Source organism: Nansenia antarctica, assembly GCF_963989245.1.
Source record: "Nansenia antarctica genome assembly, chromosome: 1".
Taxonomy (NCBI): domain Eukaryota; kingdom Metazoa; phylum Chordata; class Actinopteri; order Argentiniformes; family Microstomatidae; genus Nansenia; species Nansenia antarctica.
The window spans coordinates 111,263,683-111,276,091 of NC_137674.1; the positions used below are offsets into that span (position 1 = coordinate 111,263,683).

Sequence of the window (12,409 nt, forward strand, 5' to 3'; positions counted from 1 at the left end):
GAAAGAAACTGATTTTGAATGTATCCATCTGATTGGATGAATTTAGGGTTTGACTTATTAATATTATTTTTTCCAGTAGTCATGCTATTACTAATTCATAAGTTATTCATTTTCATTGGTTTGAAAGACACTGGTTTGAATGTCTCCATCTGATTGGATAACTTTAGGGTTTGGCTTATTAATATTAGACGATACGATGAATCTATATATTTGTCTATATTGTATATATCTGTATATGTATTTACTTGTTTAAATCTTATAGTAATTCGTTATTTTGTTTATGTTTGTTCTATGCCCCTTGGATTGTATGGTTTATTCTTGTTTTATTATGTAGTTTATATTACTGCTATTGTGTGTTTTATTGATTACTATTGTCATATTGTTGTTTTTATGCTGTGTGGATATGTTAAAACACTTTGAGCTGCAACGTTGGCAGGAAAAGTGCTATACAAATAAAGGTTATTATTATGATTATGATTATGATTATTCATAGTAAAAACTGCAACTCCCAGCATGCTATTTAAGGACCCATAAAGATGATGTCACTCAAAACCCAGAGCTGTCAGCTGACAGTCAGAGCGTCAGTGTCCACAACAACAAGTAGAAAGAAGGCAGGTAATTATCGGTGATTATTGAGCCTTTTTAATCTATTTTTACACTTATTGTCAAAGCGTAGCTAAGGTTTTAGCCTTCTATCTGGCCAAATGTCAACTTATTTGACAAGGTTTGGTCGTGTTAGCTAGCTAAAGCTAGCCAGCCAGCCTCCCTGTAGCAGCTGGGTGTCTGTGGACTCACTGCGAGCTGGATAACAGTGAATGATGGATGATGTTGTTGATATTTTGACATAGCTTCTTTTATACTTCTGCACATTAGATACTGTACACAAACTACCTCAGTGTTCATAGCTCTGTATATATCTCATAACTGTATATACCTCTAAACTAAACAAATGTTTACAACACTACCTCTGCACTTACTGTTACTGTGTATTACATAGTTACCTATCACTAGTACCATTCTTGTTTTATTTATATAATGTTCTTATATCACTATTTGCACTTCTGGTTGGATGCTAAACTGCATTTCGTTATAAAGTACTTGTACTTGACAATAAAGTTGAATCTAATCTAATCTAATCTAATATGTTTATGCTGTGTTGTTGACAGAGTGACCTTGTCAGGATGTCCATGGTGAAAAGTGGTTGGCTCTACAGGCAGAGTGAGTTCTGAGTTCTGTCTAAACAATGTCACGTGATTTACAGTTAGCTTTGCCACAGCCCTGGCTGTGGGTGTGTGTGTGTGTGTGTGTGTGTGTGTGTGTGTGTGTGTGTGTGTGTGCGCGCGTGTGTGTGTGCGTGTGTGTGTGTGTGTCTGTGTGTGTGTGAGCGTGAGTTCCAACAGCTTCATCCGTGCTGCTGCCACAAAGTCTGCTGCCACAAACAGTTTGTTTTGTGTGTGTGTGTGTCTCTGTCTGTGTCTGTCTGTGTGTGTGTGTGTGTGTGCGTGTGTCTGTGTCTGTGTCTGTGTCTGTGTGTGTCTGTGTGTGTGTCTGTCTGTGTCTGTGTCTGTGTCTGTGTCTGTGTGTGTGTGTGTGTAGGTGTTACTAGTCCTGGTTCAGTGGCTGTTGCTGCCTTAATGAGTTCAATTAGTAATTTGATGATTCAAATAAATGATGTAATAGTCTGGTAAACAAGTTAAACATCAGTCACATGTGGACACCGTGGTTCACTTGGCTTATTTAAAGAAGAAGCCGCAGGTTTCTTGGTCTGTGTGCACCCCCAGTGTGAAGCCAGTTGCAACAGTAATACAAACGTTGATTCAAAGAAAGAAATGGGTAGATTCATTTTAGTTTTGTTTATTTTTTATACAGGGTTCCCCCGCTGGTCTTAAAAAGCCTTAAAGTCTAAAATCCAGCAATCCGGTTTATAAGGCCTAAAAAGGTCTTACATGTCAGTTATTCGGTCTAAAAATGAGGTGCTAGGTCTTAAAAACGAGATTAGCTTATCCTGCAAGGAAATCAGTCCGACCACATCTATTTACGTGGAAATTAATCAAGCTGGAACAAAACAAATGCCAATTCACTTTTGTCTGTATGGCAGTGAAATCCCTAATTCCATCACCTCGAGGATGACAAAAAGCTATCATATGGTCTCACAAATAGGTCAAAAATTATATTCAAAGAGGTCTAAAAAAAGGTCTAAAAAGGTCTTAAATTGGACTTGTTGAAACTTGTAGGAACCCTGTTGTATCATAACTGACCCCTGACCCCCTGTTGTGACACACAGGCACCATTCTACGTCGATGGAAGAGGAACTGGTTTGACCTCTGGTCTGATGGGCGGCTGATATTCTACGACGACCAGCAGCGGAGGGACATGGAGGACGACATCCACATGAGGGTCGACTGCATCAACATCCGCAGTGCCGCTGCGTGCCAGGGTACTCTCCCTCTACGCTCGCATCTCGTGAGCTTAGTATTCTAAGGTTCTATCTCCGTTTAGGGCAGTTCAGAGATATTGAGCGTCAACGTTTTTACATTCCATTATGTTTTGTGAGATTGAACCTTTGTATTTTATGAATTACTAACTCAAAAATGTCAATATTTTAAAAATAGGGTTACCACACAGGCATTAATAAACACATAATGGATCAGATTATGTAAAAAACTCAATTTTGACAAAAATTGAGATAGAACCTTATAATTCTAACGTCACGACCTGTTGAAATTTTGCTCTCGTGACATCATGCCATTGTGACATCATATAATACTAATAATTCACATTTCTGAATTCTTTCTTGTAAATCCGAGATTTCGTCCTCCACCTTTCTTCAGTACTCTTAATCAGCCACCATCATGTCACATGTCTTAAAGGGATACTCCACCTAAATGGACTGACTGCACTTATATAGCGCCTTTATCCAAAGCGCTTTACAACGGCCTCTCATTCACCCATTCACACACACATTCACACACCAATGGCGGCCAAGCTACCATGCAAGGCGCCGGCCGACCCGTTCACTGGGAGCAATTTGGGGTTCAGTATCTTGCCCGAGGACACTTCGACATGTGGCCAGCCGGGGGCTCGAACCGCCGATCTGCCAACCTTGCGATCATTAGACGCCGGCTCTACCTCCGGCGCCACAGCCGCCCCAATTAACCAATCCATCCATCCCTCCCCCCGCCCCTCCCCCCCCCACAGAGCTGAGCCCCCCCGAGGGTAAAGGCAGAGACTCCCTGCTACAGCTGGTGTGCAGAGACGGCCGGGTCATCAGCATCTGTGCCGACAGCGCAGACGACGCCCTGTGAGTCTGACCCAACCGTCTGCCTGTCATATGAGACACAGTTTACCACAGTTTACCTGTCATATGAGACACAGTTTACCTGTCATATGAGACACAGAATATAATACAGCCATGATGGACCGCACCGTGAAACGCTTTGGGCAAAGCTAGCTCCTCAACAATGCAATGAAGTAGTAGTAGTAACAATAATAACAAGACAGGGTTCGACAGTAACGCTTGCCCGGAGCAAGTAAAACAATCGCCGGGTTTGTTTGCGCGAGCCCGATGACGACGCTGCTGGATCCTGGATATGTTTACCTGTGTGCAGGAAGAACAACAGACGGCGCAGGCGCCAGACCAGACTAGATGACCGTGGAGTGAAGATATTATTAGCAGCGTCATCGGGCTCGCGCAAACAAACCCGGCAAATGTTTTACTTGCTCCGGGCAAACGGGCAAGCATTACTGTCGAACCCTGCAAGAACATAAGTCATATCTCTTGCCATAGTCTTAAATGTTATTAGTTTCATCTGTCATATAAAACCATGCCTTATATGAAGTCATGCTACAATTAAATCATTACCGCTCAGTAACCTTGGTACCCCCCCCCCCCCCCTCCCTGTACCCTAGGGCATGGACCTTAGCCCTCCAGGAAGCAAGAATCAACTCTGTAAGTTTGTGCTGTTTGCATCTTTGATTTTACAGGGGGGGGGGTTCCTTTGTTAGACATTTGGCCTTCACAGCCTGAGACTTTCTACCATTGCTAATATTGTAGTTACTGTAATGGACCTATCGCTAAGCCACGCCCCCTTTGAAAACTCAGACAAACAAACAACGCTTCACTGACAGTGACTGACTGACCGACCGTGACTGAATGACATTCAATGACTTACAATGGCGGGAGTTGTCAAATTTATGATTTCTGATTTACCACAGAAAGTAATAGACATGTTTTTTAAAGATGACAAGAATATTTTGTCTAGAAGCTTTTCACCATCAGATATTAGCGAGTTGTTTGTCTGAGTTTTCTGCCTGTAGTGACTTTTGCTGTGATTTGATTGGACAATTTCTATTTTGGGCCGTGGCTTAGCGATAGGTCCATTAGTTAATTAGTCTCTGTGGACAGAGGATGACCTTTCAATCACTGTTACTGAGTCTAGTCATCAACATCCTTGTGGCTCAGCTCCTGATTGGTTAGTCGAGTTTCCAATTAACAATCGGAAACAAGTGAGGTGACCTGTCGTCCATGTTTCAGGGGGGCCCTCCTCAGATGGGCTTTGCACAGGAAGTGATCGCCTCTGCTCCGCCCCCATATTCTGAGGTAAGTTCCAATGACCGTATATGGGCAACATCGCTCCATGCTTTGAGACCTCTAGATACCAGACCATCTCCATGCTTTGAGACCTCTAGATACCAGACCATCTCCATGCTTTGAGACCTCTAGATACCAGGTCAGTCACGGTGGTGGCAGCCTCTCCAACGTCCTCACTCCTCATGTTGTGTGTTTTCTCCTCAGGTTTACGCGCCTTACGGAGGCTACGCCCCGCCCGCTCAACCCCAGATTGTCTACTCAGCCGACGGGCAGCCGTACGCGGTCGCGTACCCCCATCACTACCAAGGTAGGACAGCATTACCTCCATCACTACCAAGGTAGGACATTACCTCCATCACTACCAAGGTAGGACATTACCTCCATCACTACCAAGGTAGGACAGCATAGCCCCTCCTTCTCTGAGCCCCCCCCTTATATACAAAGTCGACACCCTTTATGACATCACTAATCTTGGCAAACAAATGTGGTGACGGGAAACTAGACTTTAGTAAGTGCGACACAGAGAGTTATCGCGCAACAATTCATTGGCGCTGTCCCCAGGCAGACTGAACTGTTAGCTACGATTTCCCAGAATGTAGAGAGACAGACTTCAATTCTCAGTCTATCTATCTGATATAAAACTACAAAACAAATTTTCTCTCCCTGCAGGCGGCTACCCCCCGCGCACGGACACGGTCATCGTGCGCGAGCGCCAGCGTGACGACAGAGGGGACTTGGCTCTGGGCATGCTGTCTGGGGCCGCCACCGGCCTTGCCCTGGGCTCCCTGTTCTCCGTGTTCTAGAACCCCCCCGCCTTCTAGAACCCCCCCCCCCGCTGCTGTGTGTGTGCACGCCAACCCTGTCCTGTCGCCATGCCGACGCGTGTCTCTGTCATTGCCGTGAGTGACGGTGTCGTCGGTTGGGCTTAGGAGTCTCAGAGAATCCTTCCTCCCTCCCGTGTCCTTATTACCAAAGCCTTGTGTCCTTGCGATATTAACTAATTAACGCACCTTATTAATGTAGTTATTCAGCACAGTAGTAGCTAGGATACAGTTATGCCTCCTCTCTTAATTATTTGACTGAAGAAATATGAATGTACTTTTGAAGAAAACGTGATGATTTAAATGTAACTGTATTAACCTTAGGGGGGGGGGGGGGAATGATATTCTGTTTCTTTGAGCTCACTCTCTACGTACCTTGCCTTGTACCTTTCAAGTCCTCTTAGCGGATCCCTTAACACCAGTACAGCCGTGGGTGGGGTCATTTGACCAAGTGAGTAAAAATAAATGCATGTCTTTGCACTCGCTCAAATTTCAGGACCCTCCTTTCATGACTATTTCCTAGATATGTGCGTTCCACCACCCAGTATCCTTACATTTTCGAAATCACATCAGGATGAGCTAGTATGAAGCTATTTTGCAGTTTTGTCTGTATAGGAGGGCAGGCTAATTTACAAGACGCACCAACTAGTGGTCTTTGTGTGTAAATAGCAGACTCCCATTCTAAAGACTATGGTCATTTGACCCCCGAGGCGGCTCTTATAGTAGGTACAATAGACACGGCTGTTCTGGTGTTAAGAGTGACCAGAGAGGTGGTTTAGTAGCGGCCACCTGAATTTGCACATTTGATGTCTTCGTTGTGTCTTCTGAGCACCCTGGCCCTTCACCATCCTGTCTTCTGTACAGCGCTGCTTAAAAGTATGTGAACCCCCTTGTGCACTCATAGATGTTGTTGTTGATTAGTGGCTATACGAGACGTTTACTCCAAGTTATCGCTGCTAACGGAGGTGCCACCGTGCCACAAGCTACTGACTGAAAAGGTCCACTTATTTTTGCACCTGCCGTAATTACTTTATAATAAGTACGTTTTTCTTTCTTCTACTACACGCATGATTCCCTCTAAACCAACATATGGAATTGGTAAATATAAACCTGATTAAAAGATTTAAAAAGACTGGTTCTGATTTAAATAAAGATTTCAAAGGGGTTCACATACTTTCAAGCAGCACTGTGTGTATATATATATATATATATATATACATATATACAGTATATGGTATATATACCAACACGTTTTTACTTGTTTGTTACTCGTTGGTTTTTCATTTGCCTGTTTCCAACCAAGCCTCCTTTTGTTTGTTGTTACTTTGCTATGACTTTGTTATTTTCACAGTGTGAATTCAGTTGTTGTTGTTGTTTGATTTTCATTTCATTTCACTGGCAGCTTTTGAACCATGTTTTTCATTTGATCTCATTGAACAATGGATACATTTGTCAGGGTTGCACAAACACAGTCAGGTTAAACTGATACACTGAACATAAACTCCTCAAAAAAAGTTTGGAAACATTATTTCGGTCGATTATTCCTCCCCTTTAATAATACCAATTGGTATTGTGTTTTATATGGTTGGAAAGCCTGATTAGTCACCTTTACAACGAGGTACAGCTTGTAAGGATCATCCATTCGTGGAAGGAGCAACACAGCTAAATGTGTGGGTAGAGGCCCAAAAGAATTTGCCAAAATCCCCATACCAATTGGAATTATTAAAGGGGAGGAATAATCGACCGAAATAACGTTTCCAAACTTTTTTTGAGGAGTTTATATAAGTCACCATGCTGCTGTGACTAAAGGCCAATGCACACAGCGTGCGATTTTGTCGCACGACAACATTCGATTCTCAATCCACACCACCGAAGTGTGTGGGTGTGAATGGAGAATCGAATGTTGACGTGCGACAATATCGCATCGCAATGCACACGGCGTGCGATGCGATATTGTCGCACGACAACATTCGATTCTCCATTCACATTCATTCATTCATTCATTGGTGTGAATTGAGAATCGAATGTTGTCGTGCAACAAAATCGCACGCCGTGTGCATTGGGCTTAACACTGATGTCGACACTACACTACATCTAGTGAATTACATTCCTCAACAATAACATTAGTGTCAGTTGACTCACACTCCCAACATATATGAACATAAGCATGTTACCTTGTTTGTTAATATTTATTGTATATTTACTAAATTCCAACCTAAACATGTTTTGATCTATTTTACTAATTCAAAAGTTTGGAGTTGCCTCAATGACGTTTCATCAAAGAGATCAGAGACTGATATATATATATAAAATGTAACTTCAACACATCTTTTCAATTCAATAATCCACTACAGAACCTTTTAAATTTGGCTTTAACTTTCCTTTTTTGAATTCTGATGATATCAAAAGAGCTTTCTGAGGTATTTTTTTTTCATGTTCACAGATATGTATTAATCACATGATCGCTATACCTTACGTTGTTATGCCGAATTAATGTATTGATGTGTATTGCTCTTAAGGGATGTATGACATTGTGCTATTATATATTAAAGTCACATCAATTCACATTTCTGAATCGTCTTGTAAATCTTACAAACCACCCCACCTTCAGTACTCTTATCCACCTTATGTCACATTGTCAGTGGGACACTTGAAAATACAACCTGGTGATATTCAGGGTTGGGGAAGCTACTCTATGCTACTACGCTAAAATGTATTTAACTAGATTACCAATGACTTTACAAGGACAGAAGTTGAACACTAAAGCACTAACCTCCCTTGAGAGAAATGTAGTTTGTCAAACTCAGGCTACTTTTAAAGAGTAGTTAACTGTAGCTAAACTACTTCATCCAACACACGAATGTAAGTTAAGAGAAATGACCAGTCCGTGTGTCAGAAGGTGGGGCGCGGTGGTGGGGAGACCAGGGGCCGGATTCACAAAGCGTTCTTAAGAAAACAATTGTTCTTAAGAACAACATTTGTTCTTAAGACAAAACTTAAGAAGATTTGGTATTCCCGAAGAAAATCTTATCTTAACTTATCTTTTTTCTTAACTTTCTTCTTAAGATTTTTCCTAAGATAGAACTTAAGAACAAATGAGATTCTCCAAAACAAAGTTCTTAGATTTCTTCTCAAATGTCTTCTTAACTTTAAGAGAAGCTCTCACCTGTCTTAAAGCAGCTAAAGTGAAAGGTAAGTCTTACTTGAACAATTTTGTATTGCATTTATTTGATTTTATTAATATTTAGTTTAGCCCTAGACAATGTGTTAACACATATTGTTAATTCAAGTTGGTCAGAGTACTTTTGTGTGAATGTTTTGTGTGAATGTGTGAATGTCTATCACATGTTTGTATGTTTGAGATATAACTGAAATGGGCCTTTCAGCCTGTGTCACATGTAGGCCTATTCCTAGATTACACCACAATGTACTCAGAAAGTAAATCAAGGAGGCAGTTGTTGTATTTGATGTATACTACTTAATTAATCATTATGAACATGTTATTTAAGTAGGCCAAGTAACTGAAACAATGTCCTTACTATTATTTATTTTATATTCACATTTTAGATGGAAGTTCTTCATAAGTTCAAAAGAGAGAGAGAGAGAGAGAGACACACAGGTGTAAAAATCACAGTTCAAAATCTAAGAACTTCTTAAGTGAGAAAACTAAGAAGTTCTTAAGACATAGGACAATTCTTAAGAAAAAAATGGTGAATAGCGTTTAAGAACATTCTTAGGAACATCTTATCTTTTTTCTTAAGAATTGTCTTAAGAATTATCTTAAGAACACTTTGGTGAATCCGGCCCCGGGTTATTCCATTAATGTTGCTAAAAGACAATCCAGGCTTATTTTGATAAATCCCCTGAGATGTATACAAAGACCCAGCCTTATTTTAGTAAGTCTAAGCCTGGATTGTCCTTTAGCAACGTTGAGGGAATACCCCCCTGAATTCAAGGGCTGGAATAAGAGTTAAATTCCTTTATTAAGGTTTTTCTTTTGGAGATATTGAGAGTAGTGACAGCAGTTTACTGCAGCACGACATGTTAACTAACCTGGGAAAAAACTGAGGGTTAGAGTTTATTTTTACCATTCGGCGGGAACTCGCCCCGTCTGGCAACCCTGCAGGTGGTAATCCCAAGAGGAAAATATATCTATTTTTAGGAGCCGCCCACAAGCATAGATGTGTGTTTTCAGAAGCTTATCTAACTGCCATTTCCTCTTAAGAAGGTAAAGCCCAATCTATCCAGGCTTCCTACAAGTTACAAGTCAAATGTTACTTTAGACTGAATCACCATATGATAGCTTTTTGTCATCCTTGAGGTGATGAAATTAGGGATTTCACTGCCATACAGACAAAAAAGTCTGAAGGATAATTAATATAAAATAAATAAGTCCCATAATTACTCAAAAGTACATTTTAATTTCTGTGTAAATATATGTGGTCGGACTGATTTCCTTGCAGGACAAGATAATCTCATTTTAAATACCTAGCACCTCATTTTTTAGACCGATATGTAAACTGATATGTAAGACCTTTTTAGGCCTTGTAAATCACATTGCTGGATTTTACACTTTAAGGCTTTTTAAGACCAGCGCGGGAACCCTGAATAACGCTGCTTTCACCTCCACCTCCGCCAATAACCAGACATTACTCATGAATGTTTCAAGTGTCAGAAAATTACCTTGAGGTTTGTATTCATATTTTCATCAAAAGAACAGTATACAATTAAAGAAAACAATGCTGTATACAATCGTGACTGGGTATGAAGGATAACATGCGATTCTCATCAAAAGAAAAAGCATACCGATAATATTTCAAAGACTCTGAATATGGGGGGTGTGGTGTGAGAGAGAGAAGAGGAGATGCGTTGATTCTTCCTGAAGGCACAACGTGTACAAAACGTCTGGAGAGGGCAACAATGTGAGACCATCCGATTATTGCACACTCACTCACTCACTCACTCACTCACTCACTCACCAATATCTCCTTCCAGGCCTGGGGGGTATTCCACCAACGTCGCTAAAGGAAAACCCAGGCTTATTCTGACAAGTCTCGTGAGACTTATCTGAAACATTTCCAGGCTTATTTTTATTCATCTTGCGAGACTTATAATAAGAAATAAGCCTAGATTTTCCTTTAGCGATGTTGATGGGATACCCCCCAGGCACCACTGAGCTTCACTTCATGGTAACACCGTACCCCACCCACCAACACTGTACCCCCCCCCCCCCCACCCACCAACCAGCACTGTTTCCCTGCCACCTGGGGGATATTCCATCAACATTGCTGAAGGAAAATCCAGGCTTATTTTGATAGATCTCGCGAGTCATCAAAAAGTAATAAGCAGGGCATCAACATTGATGGAATACCCCCCTGCAAGGCTCTAACGCTAACATCCTGTATCCCAAAACAACACAGAGGAATATTGTGGGGAGCATTACTGCGTCTGGCCTGTACAGCCCGGTCTTCAATCATCCCATCATCCACTCTCTCCACCACAGTCCCGCAGCGCCATCTACTGGCCAAAACGCAGCACTGCTCCCCACAAAACATACAACGCATCCTTATGATATGAATGTACATAGAAATGGAAATGTAGGTTGAAGAATCATAATATGGTCCTAAATAAACTAAATAGTTCTGTTCCGACAAAACTCAGCCCTTCTTATATGACATAACATGCTGGAGGAGATAGACATTAAAGGGTTAAACTGTGTCTCAGTACAGTACATGAAAACGGTACTGTACTGTACCTATACTATATCACTGACGTACGTCAAAGTGCAGGCCTTTTTTGGATGAGTCGCTATACGAGTTGCTATATTGCACAATGGCGTTGTTGTTAGTTTAAAGACCTCGAGGCCAGTTTAGTGTTATCATAAGCACATTGTTGTTGTTTTTTTTAAATTCTTGATTCCCTCTCTCTCTTTTTGAGACCATCACCATCTTAATCAATAATAATAATCAACCTTATCAGTCTTTGTATATATATATATATAAAAAAAAGCAGTATACAAATTGTTGTATTGGCAACTTAAAAAAATAAAGTGAATAAACAAAAACATAGTGAACATCTAACATGAAGTCTCTCGGTAACTTCTGGTTAAGATTCACTTAACTTAAGACAAAATGTTTGTTGTAAGTCGCTTTGGATAAAGGCCTTCTTCTGCTAAATGCCGAAAATGGAAAAAATGGAAATAAAGGAGAGTGTTGGGAGCCTGAGAGGACAGTGGGACAAGGAGGAAAGGGACAAGTGGATTCTGGGATATTTTTAGCCCTCCTGTCCGAAGTCGTCGGTGAACTTCTTCAGCTTGTCCAGGTCCTGGTCGTTGACGGTGGGTTTGGTGCTGGCCAGAGACCGCAGCATGTCAGGCTGGGGACACAAGGAGAGGGATGCAAAGTTTGTCATTGTTGCACAGAGGACAAGGAAATGCATGTATGCTCTCGAGGGGGCATCTAGGCAAGGGGGTCACAGCCGTTGAAGGCGACCCCCTGGAGAAATTAGGGGGTTAGTGCCTTGCTCAGGGACACTTCCACATGTGGCCCCGCCGGGGATTCGAACCGATGCGAGCCGCCGACTTTGCGATCGTTAGACACCGCTGGCTCTACCGGCTGAGTCACAGCCGCCGTTCACACACTCAGACATGAGCACACAACACACAAACACTAATCATTAATTTTAGACTGACAAATTCTGGTAAAATAAGCTTAAGCTAATGGACATTGGGGGTAATTAGCCCTTTTTGACCAAGGTCAAAAAAAGAAATCTGGGCGTTATTTCTGAATTAGCGGACCCTTTTTGACTCATGAGCAGAGTGAGCAGAGAACCCTAACCCTAACCCCAGAGGCAAAATCCTCCATAATGTAACTTTAATCCTCATTCTTAGGATCCTCTTATTTGTGTTCGTTCTTCGGGGGTTCTTACCATGTTGACGACCGGCTCCAGTAGTTTGTCCGAAGCGACCTCCATCCAGGTCATCTCTATGGCGTTGGGG

General features: G+C 41.8%; 1 protein-coding gene and 1 pseudogene across 2 annotated transcripts in view; one reads left to right on the plus strand and one right to left on the minus strand.

Annotated features, from left to right (window-relative positions):
- The first annotated feature begins 600 nt into the window (after window positions 1-600).
- plekhb2 (pleckstrin homology domain containing, family B (evectins) member 2) lies at window positions 601-7,237 on the plus strand. Its single transcript, XM_080530018.1, has 8 exons — window positions 601-615; window positions 1,167-1,218; window positions 2,285-2,437; window positions 3,199-3,301; window positions 3,910-3,953; window positions 4,512-4,600; window positions 4,796-4,898; window positions 5,261-7,237. Exons 2-8 carry the CDS (start codon window positions 1,182-1,184, stop codon window positions 5,392-5,394), a joined length of 663 nt encoding a protein of 220 aa, XP_080386144.1. The 5' UTR covers window positions 601-615; window positions 1,167-1,181; the 3' UTR covers window positions 5,395-7,237.
- A 3,437-nt stretch (window positions 7,238-10,674) lies between these two features.
- The window catches only part of LOC308160427 (vacuolar protein sorting-associated protein 4B-like), an 8,619-nt pseudogene continuing 6,884 nt past the window's right edge, over window positions 10,675-12,409 (minus strand). Inside the window, exons 10-11 of the transcript XR_013938068.1 lie at window positions 12,340-12,409; window positions 10,675-11,787 (exon numbers count right to left, since the gene is read on the minus strand). The exon at window positions 12,340-12,409 is cut by the window's right edge and continues 71 nt beyond it. The product of XR_013938068.1 is annotated as a vacuolar protein sorting-associated protein 4B-like (transcript). The remainder of the gene's footprint in view (window positions 11,788-12,339) is intronic.

What these genes read in the sequence shown, in the direction of transcription:
- plekhb2 (XM_080530018.1), top strand. Translation starts at nt 1,182, where the DNA reads ATGTCCATGGTGAAAAGTGGTTGGCTCTACAGGCAGA. An exon ending in CAGTGCCGCTGCGTGCCAGG is followed by an intron (nt 2,438 to 3,198) that starts GTACTCTCCCTC and finishes CCCCCCCCACAG; the next exon opens with AGCTGAGCCCCCCCGAGGGT. An exon ending in CTCCGCCCCCATATTCTGAG is followed by an intron (nt 4,601 to 4,795) that starts GTAAGTTCCAAT and finishes TTTTCTCCTCAG; the next exon opens with GTTTACGCGCCTTACGGAGG.